At 48.3% G+C, this 23,592-nt stretch overlaps 1 protein-coding gene across 2 annotated transcripts in view; it reads right to left on the bottom strand.

Annotated features, from left to right (window-relative positions):
• The window catches only part of CUL9 (cullin 9), a 173,708-nt gene that overhangs the window by 51,938 nt on the left and 98,178 nt on the right, over window positions 1–23,592 (bottom strand). For both annotated transcript variants that reach the window (XM_077281878.1, XM_077281879.1), the window contains exons 29-30: window positions 925–1,124; window positions 73–317 (exon numbers count right to left, since the gene is read on the bottom strand). In XM_077281878.1, coding sequence (XP_077137993.1) covers window positions 73–317; window positions 925–1,124 — 445 coding nt within the window. The remainder of the gene's footprint in view (window positions 1–72; window positions 318–924; window positions 1,125–23,592) is intronic.

The following is a 23,592-nucleotide window of genomic DNA, read 5'->3' as shown; positions in this document are numbered from 1 at the left end:
TGGGAGTCATATACAACACCCCCAGACCGGAGGAGGACAGTTCCAGGTATAAAATATGGCAACTGCTCCCACCTGGAGGTCTTGGTGGGCACCTCTGGCTTCTTCCGGTCAGCGGTCGGGAAGGTGATGTGAGCTTTATGTGGGGTGGACGGCTCCTGGGACAGGTACTGGATAATGTGCGGCCTCTCGTCCCCTCGCCGGGCGTAGCCCTGACCGATGAGATACATGATGGCGGACAGGACGTCGGCATGGCTGCAGCGGAAACTCATAAACCTCAGACTCTTCCCAAAATCCAACTTCTGACACGACTCGATCACCTGGAGAGAGAAGGACAATGCACACATTGACGGGGGCCCATTGTGCACTGATGGGGTAATACTGACGGGGTCACACTTACGGGGGCAGGGGGTGCACCGACGGGGGTCACACTGACTGGGGCAGGGGGTTCACTGACGGGGTCACACTGACTGGACCGATTCTCAGCTGAAGGGAGTCTCCGAATGATGGATGGCTATTAGTGATGAGCGAATATACTCGTTACTCGAGATTTCTCTAGTATGCTCGGGTGTCCTCCGAGTATTTTTTAGTGCTCGGAGATTTAGTTTTTTTTCGCCGCAGCTGGATGATATGCAGCTACTAGACAGCTTGATTACATGTTGTGGGGATTCCCTAGCAACCAGGCAACCCCCACATGTACTCAGGCTGGCTAGTAGCTGTAAATCATTCAGCTGAGGCGATAAAAACTAAATCTCCAAGCACTAAAAAATACTCAGAGGACACCCGAGCGTGCTCGAGAAATCTCGAGTAACGAGTATATTCGCTCATCACTAATGGCCACACTTCATCCCATAAAGCTGAACCTTATTGTATGGCCATATCTCATCCCATGGCGCTGCATCTCAACCCTGGAAGGGGACATCTTACCCGGAACACCAGGTTGTCGATGTGAAGCTCCTTCTCCACTTTCATAATGTTGGTGATGAGACACAAGATGATGTTCCTCTTCCTCTCCATCGTGTGCCCCTCGTCCTCCTCCACATTCAGATATGTCTGTCTGGGGAGCAGCGCGAGTCCCCTCCCAGGAGCTCGGCCCAATTCAAAAGCTTCATTCATACAGAGGAGCCCTGAAAAAGAGACCCTCCAATAATCAGAGACCCTCCGCAACCTCACAGACCGGGACCTTCCCCCAACATGAATGCAGAGCAGTCTTACTTATTGAAGGTAATCCCTGTACATACGGGAAGAGTCTTGACAGGCAGTGGATCGGGGAGCCCTGCAGGCAGTGGATCGGGGAGCCCTGCAGGCAGTGGATCGGGGAGCCCTGCAGGCAGTGGATCGGGGAGCCCTGCAGGCAGTGGATCGGGGAGCCCTGCAGGCAGTGGATCGGGGAGCCCTGCAGGCAGTGGATCGGGGAGCCATGCAGGCAGTGGATCGGGGAGCCATGCAGGCAGTGGATCGGGGAGCCATGCAGGCAGTGGATCGGGGAGCCATGCAGGCAGTGGATCGGGGAGCCATGCAGGCAGTGGATCGGGGAGCCATGCAGGCAGTGGATCGGGGAGCCATGCAGGCAGTGGATCGGGGAGCCATGCAGGCAGTGGATCGGGGAGCCATGCAGGCAGTGGATCGGGGAGCCATGCAGGCAGTGGATCGGGGAGCGATGCAGGCAGTGGATCGGGGAGCGAAGCAGGCAGTGGATCATGAAGCGATGCAGGCAGTGGATCGGGGAGCGATGCAGGCAGTGGATCGGGGAGCGATGCAGGCAGTGGATCGTGGAATGATGCAGGGAGGGGAGCGATGCAGGCAGTGGATCTGGGAGCGATGCAGGGAAGGGAGCGATGCAGGGAAGGGAGTGATGCAGGGAGGGGAGCGATGCAGGCAGTGGATCAGGGAGCGATGCAGGGAGGGGAGCGATGCAGGCAGTGGATCTGGGAGCGATGCAGGGAAGGGAGTGATGCAGGGAGGGGAGCGATGCAGGCAGTGGATCAGGGAGCGATGCAGGGAAGGGAGCGATGTAGGGAAGGGAGCGATGCAGGCAGTGGATCGGGGAGCGATGCAGGCAGTGGATCGGGGAGCGATGCAGGCAGTGGATCGGGGAGCGATGCAGGCAGTGGATCGGAGAGCGATGCAGGCAGTGGATCGGGGAGCAGTGCAGGCAGTGGATCGGGGAGCGGTGCAGGCAGTGGATCGGGGAGTGGTGCTTGTATTGGGCGAGGTGATTCCACACGGTTCAATGAACACATGCAAAATCACCTGCGTTCAAAAGCTGGCAGCGCTTTGGACGGTGCGAACATGTGCTGCGTCCAAAGCGCTGCCGATTCCTGACCGTGAGAACATACCCTAGAGGTTTTATTGGTACAAACTGATACACAAGTTTAAAAACATATCAAAAAGTCAAACATGACATGAAAAACACAGATCTGCCCACAATAGAGCGAAAACCTCGTCATTCAGATGAGAAAAAAAAAAACATCTTACTTACCGGTAACAGGATTTTCCATACCCCATGACAGCACCACGAGAGAGGGTAAGTACAAGAAACCTACAGAATTAAAGGATGGCGCCCCTCTCCCTCGCATCAGTTGGGTTTCGGAGCAGGAGAGACCTCCAGAATATACAACCATCACCAAACATTCCTAATTATACACCCACACGTACACCATCCAGTGATAAAAGAGAGGAATACAAGGCTGCTGTCACCATAAAATCTGTTTCTCAGAGCCTTCATTGGGGGACACAGCAAACCATGGTTTCCCATGTCCCCCAATGAAGCGATAGAGAAGTCCAGTTACCGGTAAGTAACCAAGACTTTCGCCTTCTCCCATGACAGCACCACCTGAGAGATTTATACAGATCAAAGACCTTAGTGAGGGATCACCGCTTGTAGCACCTCTCTCCCAAAGGATAGATCAGTGGAGGACAGATCAAGTCGATAATGCTTTTAGAAGTAGGAAGGAGAAGACCATGTCACTGCATTACATATCCCATCGATAGACCTTCTCAGCCCAGGAAGTCACCACGGCCCTGGTGGAACGAGCCCTCAAGTTCTCTGGTACTGGCACATTACTAGAAGAATAGGCCAAGATAATGGCGTCCCTGATCCATCTAGCTATGGTTCCACTTGTCACCTTTAGGCCCTTCCTATCCCCCTGAAAGGAAATTAACTAGGATTCACTCTTCCTCCATTGTTTTGTTATAGCCAGATTTTCTACCAGGACCCTTTTAACATCTAGGGTGTGGAATCTTTGCTCCTCTGTCGCTACAAAAAAAAAAAAGAAGAGAGGGGGAACAAATTCCTGGCTCCATATTAAGACAAGACCCAGCCTATCTTCAGAGACTTGTGTAGACGGGTGGTTAACCAACAGCGCCTGTATGTCACCGATTCTGTGAGCTGATGTTATACAATAAACATGGCAGTTAGACAGGGCAGGAGACAGGTAAGACATTGAAACAAACCTATTCCTAGAACATTTGGATTGCATCAAATTTTCACCATATGCATTTGTTTAATCAATATCCTTGTTGCTGCATTCTCTCACATCCACTGTCCTTGCATAAACTCTATACACTCCATCCATATCGGCCCCTCTGTCCTTGCCTCTCCTCTGTATAGCACTCATGCTCTGTTCACACAGCTTAACAGCACAGATCCATTCAGTCCCACCATCCAACAAGAGATGCTCTCACAAATCACTTAACCATCTGCTCACACTTTCTATCCTCCTTCTCCTAGTCGCAGGAGACATCTCTCCCAACCCCGGCCCCCCTTGTTATAGTAAGTCAAACCCCTCAACTGCTACACCCAGAAACCCCTCTAACCTTATTAAATTTTCCCTGCATGCCTTTTGTCTCCTTTAATTCTGCCCTCTGGCGAAACTAGAGGAAGAATTTTTGTCATCTTGCTCTGTTAAACCTCTTGCATACTTCCACCACATTGATGATCTGCTAATAATATGGACAGGCTGAAAAGATGATCTGCTCACCTTCCACAATAACTTCAACAAGACCACCCAACCATCAGGCTCACCCTCAACTTTTCAAAGTCCCAAATACATTTTCTGTACACGACCATATACATCAAGCACAACGCCATACAAACATCAATATACCATAAACCCACAGGACGTCCGGGATATCTTAGATGGAACAGCTTTCATCCAAGACACACAAAAAAATCCATCATCTACAGTCAAGCTCTGAGGTATATTCGGATCTGTTCAGAAAGTAAAGACAGGGAACTACAGCTGCGATCACTGGGGAATACATTCCTACAACAAGGAGAACATCCACTGGTGATAGATGAGCAGATCCACAGGGCTACAAGGATCCCAAGAAACGGCCTCCTGGATTACAAACCGAGAGAGGACAACAACAGGGTGCCTCTTGTGGTCACATACATCCCCAAAATGAGCATCCTAAGGAAAATCGGTGCTGATCTCCAACCCATATTCCATAGAGACCACAAATACAAAGACATATTCCCAGAACTACCACTTCTCTCTTACAAACAGCCCCCTAACTTAAAGGGAACCTGTCACCTGAATTTGGCGGGCCCTTTTTTCGGTCCGATGGGCGGTGTTTTCTTCACCCCTTCCTTTCCCGCTGGCTGCATGCTGGCAGCAATATTGTCTTGAAGTTGATTCGCTTTCCTCCGTAGAACAAGCCTGCGCAAGGCAATCTTGCCTTGCGCAGTATGCTTTGCCCAGCTGCGGGCAAAGCTGAAAAGCATTAGTGCGTATGCGCTGGCGCACTATGTCCCGGAAAACAGCGAAATACTTCCGGGACATAGTTCGCCGGCGCATGCGCACTAATGCTTTTCGGCTTTGCCCGCAGTTGGGCAAAGCATACTGCGCGTGCGCAAGGCAAGATTGTCTTGCGCAGGCGTGTTCTACGGAGGAAAGCGAATCAACTTCAAGACAATATTGCGGCCAGCGGGAAAGGAAGGGGTGAATAAAACACCCGAAAACACCGCCCATCAAACTGAAAAAAGGGCCCGCCAAATTCAGGTGACAGGTTCCCTTTAAGGAATCTCTTTGTCAGAAGTGTCCTCATCAGTATCAGTGACCTGCACATTCCCATGTAACAATAAAAAATGCAAACGTGTACCCACATATTACCGACAAACACAGTCCGCGTACCAAACACAAATCAGGACTATAAGGTCACAGGTTCCTTTTCTTGTACATCTTCTAATGTGGTGTACATGACACAATGTACGAGGTGCCCTGGAGGTCTCTATATTGGGGAAACCATGAAAAACTACAAACTAGGATGAATCTACACAGACACACAATCAGGGGCAGGTATCTGTCTAGATCTGTCACATGCCTTGATGTATCTAACTATCCACCTATCTGCTGCCAAATCATAATTATAGAAGGCCCCTAGGGCTGACACCTCTACCTTAAGGGCTTATTTCCACTTGCGAGAAATACGTCCGTGTCTCGCAGGTTAAAACCAAGCTCTGGCGCTGCCACTTGGGAGCGGAGTGTGCAGCTCCATGTGTTGCTATGCAGCCGCACGCTCCGCTCTCAAGTGCCGACACCAGAGCTTGGTTTTAACCTGCGAGACTCGGATGTATGTCTCGCAAGTGAAAATGAGCCCTAAGAGTGCTAGTAGCCAAGCCCATTTCCATACCTTTCTGGAGGAATTCTAATAAAGTCTTTATCAGAATTTTACCAGTTAAGGATTGTCCCAAACTAGACAAGAACTTTGCCCATGTTCTACCATATGTTATAGTGGTTACTGGCTTTCTGCTTTTAAAGGGCCACTGTCACCCCCTCCAGCCGTTATAAACTAAAAGAGCCACCTTGTGCAGCAGTAATGCTGCAGTCTAACAAGGTGGCTCTTTTAGTTTTTGATTCATTAATTACCTCAATAAAGCGTTTTAAAAATTGGCCACACATACCAGATATTGTACCTGGAGGCGGTCCGAAGCGTCCTCTATCAATCTTCCAACTGCTGTCACTCTTCTCTTCTGGGCCGATGGTCGCCGCCCCCTTCGCGTTGTTGCTTCTTAAATCCGGCGCCTGCGCTTTGCGTGCCTGCCTGGGGCCTGCGCAGTGTTCTTTGTCAGTCACATCTCAGATGCCGGGTGCCTGACTGCGCCCTGTTGCTGAATCCCCGCCCCGCACTGTGTTATTCATTATGCACAGTGCGGGGCTGGGGTTCCTGGGAAGGCGGGGGAGCGTCAGAGATGGGGGAGCGCTTGAACAGCGCAGTGCGCATGCCCAGGAATGCCAGCCCCGCACTGTGCATAATGAATAACAGTGCGGGGCGGGGATTCAGCAACAGGGTGGCCGCACTGCCCGCACAGGCGCAGTCAGGCACCCGGCATCTGAGCTGTGACAGACAATGAAGACTGCACAGGCCCCAGGCAGGCACGCACAGCGCAGGCGCCGGATTTAAGAAGAAACAGCGCTCAGGGGGCGGCGACCATCGCCCCTGAAGAGAAGAGTGACGGCAGTTGGGGGATTCATACAGGACGCTTCGGACCGCCTCCAGGTACAATATCTGGTATGTGTGGCCAATTTTTAAAACGCTTTATTGAGGTAATAAATGAATCAAAAACTAAAAGAGCCACCTTGTTAGACTGCAGCATTACTGCTGCACAAGGTGGCTCTTTTAGTTTAGAACGGCTGGAGGGGGTGACAGTGGCCCTTTAAGCAGAGTGGAGACTAAGCTCGTGAAGAAGCCTTTTTGGATTAATAATGCCCTTCCAAATTCCAGGCCGTCAAATGCAGGCTCGACCTCTGAGTCTGGAAAACTGGGCCCTTCCTGAGGAGATCTCGAACATCGGGAAGGACCCATAGATCTGCTATGGACATCAACCTCATCCATGAGAACCATGCGCCAGAATGGAGCAATCAGAACAATCCTTGCTCGCTCCTCCCAGACCTTCCTCAATACTGCAGGAATCAATGTCAATGACGAAAGGCATAAGCCAGGTTGAAGTCCCAGGGAATGTGCAGTGCATCCGCTGCATAGGGTTTTTCTCTCGGATTTAGGGTGCAGGAGTTTTCTGTTTTCCGGTTTTGCTTGCTTGAGAACAGGTCTATCTCCGGATGCCACCAGCGCTCCACAATCTGTTGGAAAATCGCTGGATTCAGTTCCCATTCCCCCATCCCCCTTGCTTTAGAGTATTTTGACTGAGGAAGTCTGCTCTCTTGTTTTCATTCCCTCTAATGTGCAGTACTGTCAGTATGAATGGGTTTGTTCTGAAAACCAAAGGGTCTCTTCACATCAGAGAGCGGGATCTCATGCCCCCTTGATGGTTGATATAGGCGACAATTGTCCAGTTGTCTGACATAATGCGAACATGACACCCTTGCAGGAGGAGAAGGAGCTTCATCACTGCATGTCTTACTGACCACAACTCTCTCATATTTGAGGAATAGTCTCTCCCGGCCTTCTACCAGACCCCTGGAGTATTCAGTCTCTGAGATGTGCTCCCCGTCTCTCTGAACTTAGGTCTGTCATGATTACATCCCAGACCTGATAGGGCCAAGGGACTCCCTGCGACCGATTATTTCCAACCACCATGTCATGGAATGGATAGTCACATAGGAAAGTGTTATCTTCACCTCTAAACAGCCCTTGAGTCTTTTTTCCTCTTTTAGAATGTTCTGCTGCAAATATCTGGAGTGTATCTGGGCCCATTGGACGGCAGGAATAGAGGGAGTCATTGTCCCTAGTAGTGACATTGCCTTCCTTAGGGTCATAACTAATTTTGTGACAACCGCTGATAATAAAGCCATGAATTTGTTCTTTCCTTCCGGTAGAAGACAAGTCTGCTCTCTTGAGTTTAAGATAAGCACTAAGAAAAAAAGGATCCTTCCATGTTTCAAGTTCTGACTTCCCCAGATGTAGCATCCATCCTATCGGGGTCAGGCTGGGTGTAACGCCGCTGGGTTTATACCTCGTTTCTTCGGCGTTACTTTTGCATTTCTCTGCTTTAACCCTTTCTCCTCTCCCCCTAATGTGCAGGGATACTGTTGTCTGTTACCTGTATGGATGCTGCTCAGTTCCCTGCCACCGCTGCGTAGCTGTACATGTGCTGTGATGACTTTGCTCTGCTGCATGGCCACTCGCATGTGCGGTCCCTGGCTGCCGCTTGGAAGCTAGCCTTGGCTTGCGAGGTCCTCTGCAGCTGGTGCATGGCTTCTCACGTGTGTCCAGGCTAGCAGCCGCTGCCAGGTGCCCTAAGCCACAGTTCCTGTGCTGTCAGTGCTATAATGGTTTCTGTTTGTGCTTAGGGTGCGCGCGGCCACACCTACCCTGCTTTTATCAGGGTTTGAGTGTGCACCTGTGTTGCTTCCTCTGCCTATTGCTGAGGAGCAGCTCCTATATAAACTTCCTCTTTGCTGCTGGGCGTTGCCAGAGCATTGTATTGTGTTTCTGTGTCTTGCCTTGTGAGGTATCCAGCTCCCGTTCTGTCTGCAGTATGTTCTGGGAGAGCTGATGCCTGTCTCTCGCCTGTTCTGGGGGCCGAGTACCCAGATCCACCTATCCTGGAGGCCGTATATCCAGATCCGTTTGTGTCTTGTTTACCCGCCTGTTCTGGGGGCAGAGTACCCAGATCCGCCTATCCTGGAGGCTGAATATCCAGTACCTGATCTTGTCTGAACCTGTCTCTGTTATGTTTCTTTAGTCCTTTTGTGTCTGGCACCCTGCACCCTGTGACTGAACTTTCCGGGCTCATCTTTCAAAGATGGAGTTCGGTGTTCTTGCTGAGCGCTTACTATTCTGTACTCAGTCTTCCATGCGGTGCTAACCCTGTCTGGCCCAGTTCCAGTCCAGCGGAGTTAGCACCATCACGCTTGAGTTCCTTCCTAGGTCTGATGTCCGGAGCCTGACGGCCGAAGTTATGAACCTGATTACCTCCGCTACCTGGTCCTGTGCCCTCCGTGTCCCAGCCGATGACCTGGGCTGCCACGCCAGTGTCCAGCCTGTGTCTGATGTCCCTCCGGTGTCTGATGTCCTGATTCCTGGGCTGCCACGCCAGTGTCCCAGCCGATGACCTGGGCTGCCACGCCAGTGTCCCAGATGTCTTTCCGGTATTCCCGATGTCCTTTCGGTGTCCGATGTCCTGATTCCTGGGCTGCCACGCCAGTGTCCCAGCCGATGACCTGGGCTGCCACGCCAGTGTCCCAGATGTCCTGCCTGTGTCCAGATCTTCTGTCTATGTCCAGCTGTCCTGCCTACGTCCAGATCTTCTGTCTGTGTCCAGATGTGTCCTGCCTGTGTCCAGATGTCCTGCCTGTGTCCTGAGGTCCACCCTGAGATGACGTCCTTCTGGATCGGTGTCTGATGTTCTCCTGCTGAGCCTGTGCTACGCCTGAGGCCTGAGAGAGAGGCCGTCCTAGTAAGCCCGTGCCAGATGACCCTGGACTGCATCACCCCGTGATGACACCTGCCTGGTGTCTGATGTTCTCCAGCTGAGCCTGTGCTACGCCTGAGGCCTGAGAGAGAGGCCGTCCTAGTATGCCCGTGCCAGATGACCCGGGACTGCATCAACCCGTGATGACTCCTGCCATTGTCAGACGTCCATCTAAGCCTGTGTTCCTGATGTCCAGCCTGTGTTCCTGAGGTCCACCCCGAGATGACGTCCTTCTGGGATCGGTGTCTGATGTTCTCCTGCTGAGCCTGTGCTGCGTCCTATGCCTGAAAGATTGGCTGTCCTAGTATGCCCGTGCCAGATGACCCTGGACTGCATCAACCCGTGATGACTCCTGCCATCGTCAGACGTCCATCTAAGCCTGTGTTCCTGATGTCCTGCCTGTGTTCCTGATGTCCTGCCTGTGTTCCTGATGTCCTGCCTGTGTTCCTGATGTCCTGCCTGTGTTCCTGATGTCCTGCCTGTGTTCCTGATGTCCTGCCTGTGTTCCTGATGTCCTGCCTGTGATCCTGATGTCCTGAGGTCCACCCCGAGATGACGTCCTTCAGGGATCGGTGTCTGATGTTCTCCTGCTGAGCCTGTGCTACGTCCTAGGCCTGAAAGATTGGCTGTCCTAGTATGCCCGTGCCAGATGACCCTGGACTGCATCAACCCGTGATGACTCCCGCCATTGTCTGACGTCTGAGTCGTGTACCCTTCCTAGACATGTGGAATCGGGATCCTGACATCATTATGTTCTTGTTATGTACTGTGCTATCATTTAAGTAAACTTTGTTTCTTCATACCTGAAGTTGTGCGGTGTAGTCTAGTTCTGCATATCTACATCTTGTTCACATGCTCAGCTGCCACAGACCCTGCTCGCTACCGTTCCCTAGTCTGGGTAGGTCCAGGTTACTCTGTGGTCCAGTGGGTCCACATTGCGTTCCTTTTTGGGACGCTCGCCCACGTCGTCATGGTCTGGCGACGTGGAGGTGTCGGCTCGGCCACGTTTTGTGGTCGCAGCCGCAACACTGGGTCTGACTTTTATTACCGTATATACTCGAGTATAAGCCGACCCGAGTATAAGCCGACCCCCCTAATTTTGCCACAAAAAACTGGGAAAACTTATTGACTCGAGTATAAGCCTAGGGTGGAAAATGCAGCAGCTACCGGTGAATTTCAAAAATAAAAATAGATGCTCCATACCATTCATTATTGCCCCATAGATGCTCCATATAAAGCTGTGCCATATAGAATGCTCCATACCATTGATTATTGCCCCATATATTATCCATATATAGCTGTGCCATATAGAATGCTCTGCACCGTTCATTATGGCCCCATAGATGCTCCATATAAAGCTGTGCCACATATACAATGCTCTGCACCGTTCATTATGGCCCTATAGATGCTCCATATAAAGCTGTGCCATATATGCTCTGCACCGTTCATTATGGCCCCATAGATGCTCATTATAAAGCTGTGCCCTATATGCTCTGCACCGTTCAGTTTGGCCCCATAGATGCTCATTATAAAGCTGCCCCATATGGAATGCTCTGCAGCGTTCAGTTTGGCCCCATAGATGCTCCACATAAATCTGTGCCATATATAACACTGCTGCTGCTGCTGCAATAAAAAAACAAACAAACACATACTCACCTTTCTTGCTTGCAGCTCCTCAGCGTCCCGGCGTCTCTCCGCACTGACTGATCAGGCAGAGGGCGCCGCGCACACTATATGCGTCATCGCGCACTCTGACCTGAACAGTCAGAGCCAGAGGACGGGAAGACAGAGCGGCGCCCGGCGTGTGGAACGTGGACAGGTAAATATGCGATACTTACCTGCTCCCGGCGTCCCACTCCTTCCCCCGGACAGCTGGTCTCCGGGTGCCGCAGCCTCTTCCTCTATCAGCGGTCACCGGCACTGCTGATTAGAGAAATGAATAGGCGGCTCCACCCCTATGGGAGTGGAGTCCATATTCATAAGTTTAATGAGCGGTCCCCACGTGACCGCTGTAAAGGGGAAGAGCTGCGGCACCCGGAGACAGTGTGACGGGCAGGGGGAGCGTCAGGATCGCCGGGACTAGGTAAGTATGCCTCAGCGCCCTCTCCCCCTCACCCTGCCACAGACCGTGACTCGAGTATAAGCCGAGGGGGGCACTTTCAGCCCAAAAATTTGGGCTGAAAATCTCGGCTTATACTCGAGTATATATGGTAGTTGGTAATTGCAGTGCTCTATTGATCGGTCGTCCAGGTACAGAATTATTAGGGTATTCCGTTCTCGGAGATGCGCTGTGACTTCCAGAATGATCTTTGTTAATCCCCTTGGGGCCACAGATAAGGCATTGGGTAGAGCCCTGTACTGAAAGTGCCTGACTTATATGTTTATATACAGGGACACTCCAGAACTGTTGAGCTTTCATATGGATTGGGATGTGGTATTAAGCATCCATCAGGTCCTGGAAACTCAACATTCTGGAAACAGAATTTTTAAGGTAGACTTTACAGACTCCACCTTGAAGGGATGATTATGGTCCCAGAAGGTGCCATCATTTTTTTTTATTAGGAATAGGGGTGAATAGAAGTCCTTCCCTTGCTACTGTACCGGCACATCCGCCAGAACTTACTTCTGCACTAGTAGGTTTAATACTCCTATATCCAGGGCTAATTGTTCCCTGGGACCCCTGGGAGATGATATCCTGAAAGTATGCTGAGGAACAGACGCGAATTACAGTTTTTGCCCTGATCGTATTACTCCCAGTATCCAGTCGCTGGATGAAATCTCCGTGGCAGGCCGGAAGTGGGACAACCTTCCTCCTACCTGGGGAAGCGCATCACTTAGAAGGCCTTCAGACCTCAGAGGAAGGGCCCCCGAACATGAAGCCTCCAATCTTTGGCTTCCTCTCCTCCCACTTCCCCTGTTCTCTGAGGAACTTGTTTCAGCTATATCTTCTTTTGCGAAAGGAACTTCTATACTGCGGCATGGAAACTGGGAAATGCCTTCTTCCTGTCTGACACTCTGTCCAGTATATCGTCAAGTGCTCGTCTGAAGAGAAATCTCCTTCGCATGGGACCGAGCATAGTTTGATCTTAGGCTACTTTCACACTTGCGTAGTTTGGCATCCGTCGCAATGCGTCGTTTTGGGGAAAAAAACGCATCCTGCAAATGTGTCCGCAGGATGCGTTTTCTTTCCCATAGACTTGTATTCCTGACGGATCGCGACGAATGGCCATACGTCCCGTCCGTCATGCACTGGATGCGTCGTGTTTTGGCGGAGCGTCGTCACGAAAAAACGTTCAAGGGAACGTTTTTTCATACGTCGCATCCTGCATTTCCTACCGTGCATGCGTGGCCGGAACTCCGCCCCCTCCTCCCTGGGACTTTAGAATGGGCAGCGGATGCGTTGAAAAAGTGCCCTAGGGAAGCATTTGATAGATTCACCGACTTGGCTGCCAACCTGACTTAGTCCGCTGAAGCGTCAGTGAGGAAGGCAGCAGCTCGTTGCATTAGTGGGAGGTTGGTCAGAATTTTATCTCTAGGAGTGTTGTTCCTAACTTTATCCTGTAGTTAAGCAACCAAACCATCATCTGGCCATGCAGGTCGCCTATACTGCTGGCTTTAGTGTCCCTGCTGAGAGCTCCCATGTCCGTTTCAGATAAATCTCAGATTTTTTATCCAGGGGATCCTTAAGAGTGCCAAGATCTGCGAAAGGCAAGGTAGACTAATTGGAAGATTGTGCCACTGCAATGTCAATCATAGGGGTTTTATCCCACATTGCTGTTTCCTCTTTGTCAAATGGGTACCTCCTATTTGATGATAATGGTAGTGACCCCTTTTTTTAGGTTTCTTCCCTATCAATGAACATTTTAATTTTCTCATTGACCGGGAATGCGTGCCTTCTCTTGTACTCCAAACCCCCAAACTTGATGTCCTGGACTGTTCTAGGGGTCTTAGTATCTGACATGCCCAGAGTTGTTTGGACGGCCTTTACTAATTTGTCTGTGCCGTCCGCCTGAAAACATGGCCTGCTCCCTGTATCACTATAAGGGGAGATAAGGGGAGGGGGAAAAAATAATAAATTACTGATAGGGATTTGTTATAAATCTCCAAAAATAATGGAAGCAATGGAGAATATCCTCGTAAAGCAAATAGATGAAGCTGCGACTCAAGGAGAAGTCATTATTATGGGGGACTTCAACTACCCTGAAATAGATTGGGGAACAGAAACCTGCAGTTCCAGCAAAGGTGATCGGGGTCTGACAACTATGAGAGACAATTACCTCTGACAACTGGTTCAGGACCCAACAAGAAGGGGGGCCCTGCTAGACCTAATATTAACCAACAGGCCAGACCGCATATCAAATATAAGGGTTGGGGGTCACTTGGGGAATAGTGATCACAAAATAATAAGTTTTCATGTCTCCTTTAATAAGATGTGTAGTAGAGGGGTGACAAGGACACTAAACTTCAGGAGGGCAAATTTCCAACGGATGAGAGAGGATCTTGGTGCAATTAACTGGGACGATATCCTGAGACATAAAAGTACACAAAGAAAATGGGAGACGTTTATTAGCATCCTGGATAGGACCTGTGCACAGTATATACCGTATGGGAATAAACATACTAGAAATAGGAGGAAACCAATATGGCTAAATAGAGCTGTAAGGGGCGCAATAAGGGACAAAAAGAAAGCATTTAGAGAATTAAAGGAAGAAGGTAGTGAGGAGGCATTAAATAAATACAGAAAATTAAATAAATTCTGTAAAAAGCAAATCAAGGCAGCAAAGATGGAGACAGAGAGACTCATTGCCAGAGAGAGCAAAAATAATCCCAAAATATTCTTTAACTATATAAATAGTAAGAAACTAAAAAATGACAGTGTTGGCCCCCTTAAAAATAGTCTGGGTGAAATGGTGGATGAGGATGAGGAAAAAGCCAATATGCTAAATGACTTTTTTTCATCAGTATTTACAAAAGAAAATCCCATGGCAGACAAAATGACTAGTGATAAAAATTCCCCATTAAATGTCACCTGCTTAACCCAGCAGGAAGTACGGCGGCGTCTAAAAATCACTAAAATTGACAAATCTCCGGGCCCGGATGGGATACACCCCCGAGGACTGCAGGAATTAAGTACAGTCATTGATAGACAATTATTTTTCATCTTTAAAGACTCCATAATAACAGGGTCTGTACCACAGGACTGGCGTACAGCAAATGTGGTGCCAATATTTAAAAAGGGGACAAAAACTGAACTCGGTAATTATAGGCCAGTAAGCTTAACCTCTACTGTGGGTAAAATCCTGGAGGGCATTCTAAGGGATGCTATGCTGGAGTATCTGAAGAGGAATAACCTCATGACCCAGTATCAGCACGGGTTTACTAGGGACCGTTCATGTCAGATTAATCTGATCAGCTTCTATGAAGAGGTAAGTTCCGGACTGGACCAAGGGAGCCCAGTGGATGTAGTATATATGGACTTTTCAAAAGCTTTTGATACGGTGCCACACAAAAGGTTGTTACATAAAATGAGAATAATGGGGATAGGGGAAAATATGTGTAAGTGGATTGAGAGCTGGCTCAGGGATAGGAAACAAAGGGTGGTTATTAATGGAGCACACTCGGACTGGGTCGCGGTTAGCAGTGGGGTACCACAGGGGTCAGTATTGGGCCCTCTTCTTTTTAACATATTTATTAATGACCTTGTAGGGGGCATTCAGAGTAGAATTTCAATATTTGCAGATGACACTAAACTCTGCAGGGTAATCAATACAGGGGAGGACAATTTTATATTACAGGATGATTTATGTAAACTAGAAGCTTGGACTGATAAATGGCAAATGAGCTTTAATGGGGATAAATGTAAGGTCATGCACTTGGGTAGAAGGAATAAGATGTATAACTATGTGCTTAATTCTAAAACTCTGGGCAAACCCGTCAATGAAAAAGACCTGGGTGTATGGGTGGATGACAAACTCACATTCAGTGGCCAGTGTCAGGCAGCTGCTACAAAGGCAAATAAAATAATGGGATGTATTAAAAGAGGCATAGATGCTCATGAGGAGAACATAATTTTACCTCTATACAAGTCATTAGTTCGACCACACTTAGAATACTGTGCACAGTTCTGGTCTCCGGTGTATAAGAAAGACATAGCTGAACTGGAGCGGGTGCAGAGAAGAGCGACCAAGGTTATTAGAGGACTGGGGGGTCTGCAATACCAAGATAGGTTATTACATTTGGGGCTATTTAGTTTGGAAAAACGAAGACTAAGGGGTGATCTTATGTTAATGTATAAATATATGAGGGGACAGTACAAAGACCTTTCTGATGATCTTTTTAATCATAGACCTGAGACAGGGACAAGGGGGCATCCTCTACGTCTAGAGGAAAGAAGGTTTAAGCATAATAACAGACGCGGATTCTTTACTGTAAGAGCAGTGAGACTATGGAACTCTCTGCCGTATGATGTTGTAATGAGTGATTCATTACTTAAATGTAAGAGGGGACTGGATACCTTTCTGGAAAAGTATAATGTTACAGGGTATATACACTAGATTCCTTGATAAGGCGTTGATCCAGGGAACTAGTCTGATTGCCGTATGTGGAGTCGGGAAGGAATTTTTTTCCCCATGGTGGAGCTTACTCTTACCACATGGGGTTTTTTTGCCTTCCTCTGGATCAACATGTTAGGGCATGTTAGGCTATGGGTTGAACTAGATGGACTTAAAGTCTTCCTTCAACCTTAATAACTATGTTAGTATGTTACTATCCGAGAAAGGCGAGGAGCAAGAGGAGACAGAAGAGGAGTTCGACACATCTCCATCCTCTATAAAATTACTGATGCGTCTGAATCAGATGTCTGACCCTTTGGTTTTAGACCCTTTTTGCCCCTTTCCTGCTTAATCAGAGATTTCAAGGAGTCCAACTTCGGATTTAACTATGGATTTTAGATATATAGCAAAGTTGGAAGTTTCTGCAGAGATGATCTTCTGAATATAACTCGGACGGTCTATTTATACATGTTCTGGGTAGATTATCCCCGCACAGTGCACTTTCTTTATTTTTCTCTGTGGCACTACACTTCATGGGACTTTCCTAGTAAAACATACACAGAGAAAGGGACCTATTTAACATGGTGAACTTTCATGGAGATCACTCACCACTCTGCCGTTCAGTCTAGGGTACCGGAGATGGAGGAAGAATCAGTTCACATGATCGTTCTCCCCTGGAGGTGGTGGACTCAGGATCTGCACGGTTCCTCTCGCTGATCTTGCTGCCACTTGTCAGACTGCCACTGATGCGTTCCTGATGGTGAAGCTGCTGCTGCGGTGGATGTGGGTGCTGCTCCTGAAGCGCTTCCATTATCCAGGATGAAGCTGCTGCAAGCCTCCGCCATCTTGTGACCATCCCTCCATATACAGTGGGGCAAAAAAGTATTTAGTCAGTCAGCAATAGTGCAAGTTCCACCACTTAAAAAGATGAGAGGCGTCTGTAATTTACATCATAGGTAGACCTCAACTATGGGAGACAAACTGAGAAAAAAAAATCCAGAAAATCACATTGTCTGTTTTTTTATCATTTTATTTGCATATTATGGTGGCAAATAAGTATTTGGTCAGAAACAAAATTTCATCTCAATACTTTGTAATATATCCTTTGTTGGCAATGACAGAGGTCAAACGTTTTCTGTAAGTCTTCACAAGGTTGCCACACACTGTTGTTGGTATGTTGGCCCATTCCTCCATGCAGATCTCCTCTAGAGCAGTGATGTTATTGGCTTTTCGCTTGGCAACACGGACTTTCAACTCCCTCCAAAGGTTTTCTATAGGGTTGAGATCTGGAGACTGGCTAGGCCACTCCAGGACCTTGAAATGCTTCTTACGAAGCCACTCCTTCGTTGCCCTGGCGGTGTGCTTTGGATCATTGTCATGTTGAAAGACCCAGCCACGTTTCATCTTCAATGCCCTTGCTGATGGAAGGAGGTTTGCACTCAAAATCTCACGATACATGGCCCCATTCATTTTTTCATGTACCCGGATCAGTCGTCCTGGCCCCTTTGCAGAGAAACAGCCCTAAAGCATGATGTTTCCAGCACCATGCTTTACAGTAGGTATGGTGTTTGATGGATGCAACTCAGTATTCTTTTTCCTCCAAACACGACAAGTTGTGTTTCTACCAAACAGCTCCAGTTTGGTTTCATCAGACCATAGGACGTTCTCCCAAAACTCCTCTGGATCATCCAAATGCTCTCTAGCAAACTTCAGACGGGCCCGGACATGTACTGGCTTAAGCAGTGGGACACGTCTGGCACTGCAGGATCTGAGTCCATGGTGGCGTAGTGTGTTACTTATGGTAGGCCTTGTTACATTGGTCCCAGCTCTCTGCAGTTCATTCACTAGGTCCCCCCGCGTGGTTCTGGGATTTTTGCTCACCGTTCTTGTGATCATTCTGACCCCACGGGGTGGGATTTTGCGTGGCGCCCCAGATCGAGGGAGATTATCAGTGGTCTTGAATGTCTTCCATTTTCTAATTATTGCTCCCACTGTTGATTTCTTCACTCCAAGCTGGTTGGCTATTGCAGATTCAGTCTTCCCAGCCTGGTGCAGGGCTACAATTTTGTTTCTGGTGTCCTTTGACAGCTCTTTGGTCTTCACCATAGTGGAGTTTGGAGTCAGACTGTTTGAGGGTGTGCACAGGTGTCTTTTTATACTGATAACAAGTTTAAACAGGTGCCATTACTACAGGTAATGAGTGGAGGAAAGAGGAGACTCTTAAAGAAGAAGTTACAGGTCTGTGAGAGCCAGAAATCTGGATTGTTTGTTTCTGACCAAATACTTATTTTCCACCATAATATGCAAATAAAATGATAAAAAAACAGACAATGTGAATTTCTGGATTTTTTTTTCTCAGTTTGTCTCCCATAGTTGAGGTCTACCTATGATGTAAATTACAGACGCCTCTCATCTTTTTAAGTGGTGGAACTTGCACTATTGCTGAATGACTAAATACTTTTTTGCCCCACTGTATACCTGAGGGAAGGTACTGTCACACCTCAGTTTCTACCAGGCCAGGCATGATCATGCGCACTGTGTGAAGGGAGCCTCGGCTAGCCCTGCACATGTGCAGACCCGGACCACCGCTTACTTTCTGGAGCGCTGCGCAGTGAGGACGTACCGGACATTCCTTCACTAACCCCGCGCATGTGCAGACTCGGCAGCATGTCCTGACGCACTCAGCACGGGGCACTCCAGCATCCCCGGCATGCACAGACATGGGACCTCATGTCGGCAAGAGACTTTTAACAAGAGGTCTCTGGCTGCACACCCCAACCTCTTGGCCAGCGATGGCATCTCCAGTACAAAAGAAATCCTGTCTATGGCCACTCTCCACACCTGGGTAAGTCCAAATCATACCAGTCTTCAAGGCAGCGTCAAGGACAGGAAACCAAAAATGGATGCGGAGCAGAAATGCCGCCCTTTTATTCAGTAGGTTTCCTGTTCTGGTGGATATCCTCTCTCAGGTGGTGCTGTCATGGGAGAAGATTGCTACACGAATATCCATGTAGGATAGAGAATAGTAATGGAACCCGGATCAGAAGATGAATTAATGGTGTCTGATGTCAGCGAACTCCCTATATACACTGTGTGCAAAATTATTAGGCAAGTTGTATTTTGATCACATGATACTTTTTATACATGTTGTCCTACTCCAAGCTGTTCAGGCTTGAGAGCCAACTACCAATTAAGTAAATCAGGTGATGTGCATCTCTGTAATGAGGAGGGGTGTTGTCTAATGACATCAAAACCCTATATAAGGTGTGCTTAATTATTAGGCAACTTCCTTTCCTTTGGCAAAATGGGTCAGAAGAGAGATTTGACGGCCTCTGAAAAGTCCAAAATTGTGAGATGTCTTGCAGAGGGATGCAGCAGTCTTGAAATTGCCAAACTTTTGAAGCGTGATCACCGAACAATCAAGTGTTTCATGGCAAATAGCCAACAGGGTCGCAAGAAGCGTGTTGGGCAAAAAAGGCACAAAATAACTGCCCATGAATTGAGGAAAATCAAACGTGAAGCTGCCAAGATGCCATTTGTCACCAGTTGTGCCATATTTCAGAGCTGCAACATTACTGAAGTAACAAAAAGCACAAGGTGTGCGATACTCAGGGACATGGCCAAGGTAAGGAAGGCTGAAAAACGACCACCTTTGTACAAGAAACATAAGATAAAACATCAAGTCTGGGCCAAGAATTATCTTAAGACTGACTTTTCAAAGGTTTTATGGACTGATGAAATGAGTTTGACTCTTGATGGGCCAGATGGATGGGCCAGAGGCTGGATCAGTAAAGGACAGAAATCCACTCCGACTCAGACGCCAGCAAGGTGGAGGTGGGGTACTGGTATGGGCTGGGATCATCAAAGATGAACTTGTGGGACCTTTTCGGGTAGATGATGGAGTGAAGCTCAACTCCCAGACCTACTGCCAGTTTCTGGAAGACAACTTCTTCAAGCAGTGGTACAGGAAGAAGTCGGTATCGTTCAATAAAAACATGAATTTCATGAAGGACAATGCTCCATCACATGCCTCCAAGTACTCCACAGCGTGGCTGGCCAGTAAAGGTCTCAAAGAAGAAAACATAATGACATGGCCCCCTTGTTCACCTGATCTGAACCCCATAGAGAACCTGTGGTCCCTCATAAAATGCGAAATCTACAGGGAGGGAAAACAGTCCACCTCTCGGAACAGTGTCTGGAGGCTGTGGTGGCTGCTGCACGCAATGTTGGTCGTAAACAGATCAAGCAACTGACAGAATCTATGGATGGAAGGCTGTTAGTGTCATCATAAAGAAAGGTGGCTATATTGGGCACTCATTGTTTGGGGTTTTGTTTTTGCATGTCAGAAATGTTTATTTCTAAATTTTGTGCAGTTATTATGGTTTACCTGGTGAAAATAAACAAGTGAGATGGGAATATACACTCACCGGCCACTTTATTAGGTACACCATGCTAGTAACGGGTTGGACCCCCTTTTGCCTTCAGAACTGCCTCAATTCTTCGTGGCATAGATTCAACAAGGTGCTGGAAGCATTCCTCAGAGATTTTGGTCCATATTGACATGATGGCATCACACAGTTGCCGCAGATTTGTCGGCTGCACATCCCAAAGATGCTCCATACAAGGCAGGATGGATCCATGCTTTCATGTTGTTTATGCCAAATTCTGACCCTACCATCCGAATGTCGCAGCAGAAATCGAGACTCATCATACCAAGCAACGTTTTTCCAATCTTCTACTGTCCAATTTCGATGAGCTTGTACAAATTGTAGCCTCAGTTTCCTGTTCTTAGCTGAAAGGAGTGGTACCCGGTGTGGTCTTCTGCTGCTGTAGCCCATCTGCCTCAAAGTTCGACGCACTGTGCGTTCAGAGATGCTCTTAGGCCTACCTTGGTTGTAACGGGTGGCGATTTGAGTCACTGTTGCCTTTCTATCAGCTCGAACCAGTCTGCCCATTCTCCTCTGACCTCTGGCATCAACAAGGCATTTCCGCCCACAGAACTGCCGCTCACTGGATTTTTTTTCTTTTTCGGACCATTCTCTGTAAACCCTAGAGATGGTTGTGCGTGAAAATCCCAGTAGATCAGCAGTTTCTGAAATACTCAGACCAGCCCTTCTGGCACCAACAACCATGCCACGTTCAAAGGCACTCAAATCACCTTTCTTCCCCATACTGATGCTCGGTTTGAACTGCAGGAGATTGTCTTGACCATGTCTACATGCCTAAATGCACTGAGTTGCCGCCATGTGATTGGCCGATTAGAAATTAAGTGTTAACAAGAAGTTGGACAGGTGTACCTAATAAAGTGGCCAGTGAGTGTATTTGGTTTTTATTAAGTTGCCTAATAATTCTGCACAGTAGTTACCTGCACAAACAGATATCCTCCTAAGATAGCCAAATCTAAAATAACCCCACTCCAACTTCCAAAAAGATTAAGCTTTGATATTTACGAGTCTTTGGGTTGATTGAGAACATAGTTGTTGATCAATAATAAAAATAATCCTCTAAAATACAACTTGCCTAATAATTCTGCACACAGTGTATTAAAGGTATAAGAAAAGAGGATTGGTCTGTAACAGGACTAATAAATCTGATCCAAAACCAAATCCAATGAACGTCAGCGACACAAGCCCGTCCTGAAGCCGATGACAGCACTGTACGATACAGGACAAATGCCACACACCGTATACATACGGCGCCGACCATAAAATGACCGCACAGCCCCCTAACAAAGAGCTCCCGGCCAAAAAACAGAATAAATCACACACATTGCATAAGCCACCAAAAACAAGATGTCAGCAGGATCCAAAACATGAGTGGGACATAGTGTCCAGGATCCACAGAAATGGATGGGCTAATGCCATTCATAAAGGACGATACCCACGCATCCTACATTAGCGGGGCATCACACTTCCCACCACACGTGGCGTCTTGACACCTAATCCCCTAATGTCCCAGAAAAAGGAGATTTTTGATTTTTGTGTACTCACTGAAAAATCCTTTTCTCCGAGCCAATCATTGGGGGACACAGGACCATGGGTGTTATGCTGCTGCCACTAGGAGGACAATAAGTAAACACAGAAAGAATAGCTCCTCCCCTGCAGTATACACCCTCCTGCTGGCTCTCAGTGACCCAGTTCGGTAACAAAGCAGTAAGAGCTTAATATATAACAAGGATGAACTATGTCAAAACCAAGTTTACTTAAAAAAACCAAAGCCAATAGGCTAACAGGGTGGCTGCTGTGTCACCCAATGATTGGCTCGGAGAAAAGGATTTTATGGTGAGTACACAAAAATCTCCTTTTCTCCTACGCCTCATTGGGGGACACAGGACCATGGGACGTCCTAAAGCAGTCCCTGGGTGGGAAACAATTAACTGCAATTGCTGCTTCTACCCACAAGTTACAGATGCGGCACAGCCGCCTGCAAAATTCATCTGCCGACGGTCGCATCTGACGAGGCCTGAGAGTGATTATGGTAATGTTTTGTAAAGGTATGCAGGCTGGACCAGGTCGCAGCCTTACAAACTTGTGCTGCCGAAGCTTGGTGCCGGATGGCCCAAGACACACCCACTGATCGAGTGGAGTGAGCCTTAATCCCTGCTGGGACAGGAAGACCTCTGACTCGGTAGGACTCTTGAATAGCCAAACGGATCCATTTGGCTATTGTCGCCTTGGAAGCGGGAAACCCTTTCCTCGGTCCTTCCGGGAGCACGAATAGGGCATCTGACCTGCGGAAAGACGCTGTCAGCGAGATGTATCTCCTAAGAGCTCTCACTAAATCCAGTGTGTGAAGGGTCTTTTTGATGCAATGGACTGGTGCAGGACAGAGTGACGGTAAGACAATCTCCTCATTGAGATGAAAAGAGGATACGACTTTCGGTAGAAAAGAGGGGGATGTCCTCAAAACCACCTTATCCTGATGAAAATTCAGGAACGGAACTTGAGAGGACAGAGCCGCCAGCTCGGAGACTCGTCTAATAGAGGTGACCACAACTAGAAAAGCAACTTTCCATAAAAGAAGAGAGAGGGAAACCTCCTGTAGAGGTTCGAAAGGAGCCTGTTGCAAAACTCCGAGGACCAGATTAAGATCCCATGGTTCCAACAGCATCCTATAGGGGGGCGCCCGATGGGAGACTGCCTGAATAAACGTCTTGACCTGTAATCTGTTGGCAATCCTGCGTTGGAAGAGAACAGACAGGGCTGAGATTTGCCCCTTGAGAGAACTAAGGGCGAGACCAAAGTCCAAACCCGTTTGTAAGAACTCGAGAATGGAAGGGATGGAAAAATGTAGAGGAGAACGTCCTCGGTCACTACGCTATGAAAAGAAAGTCTTCCAAGTGCGATGATAGATACGCATAGACATAGGCTTTCTAGCGCTGATCATGGTAGCTATGACTTCTGGAGAGAAACCTGCCTGGGTTAGGACCCAGGACTCCATGGCCATGCCGTCAAACACAGGGCCTCTGAGTTCTTGGTGGTAAAATGGGCCTTGAGATAGCAGATCTGTGCGATTCGGTAATCGCCAGGGAACGTCGGCAACTAGTTGAACTAGTTCCGTGTACCACGCCCGGCACGGCCAATCTGGCGCAATCAGGATTACCGGTACCCTCTCTGCTCTGATTTTCTTGATGACTTTCGGCAGGAGAGGAAGGGGGGAAATATG

This window comes from Ranitomeya variabilis, chromosome 2 (genome assembly GCF_051348905.1).
Source record: "Ranitomeya variabilis isolate aRanVar5 chromosome 2, aRanVar5.hap1, whole genome shotgun sequence".
Taxonomy (NCBI): Eukaryota; Metazoa; Chordata; class Amphibia; order Anura; family Dendrobatidae; genus Ranitomeya; species Ranitomeya variabilis.
This window is presented reverse-complemented; position numbering and strand designations above follow the sequence as displayed.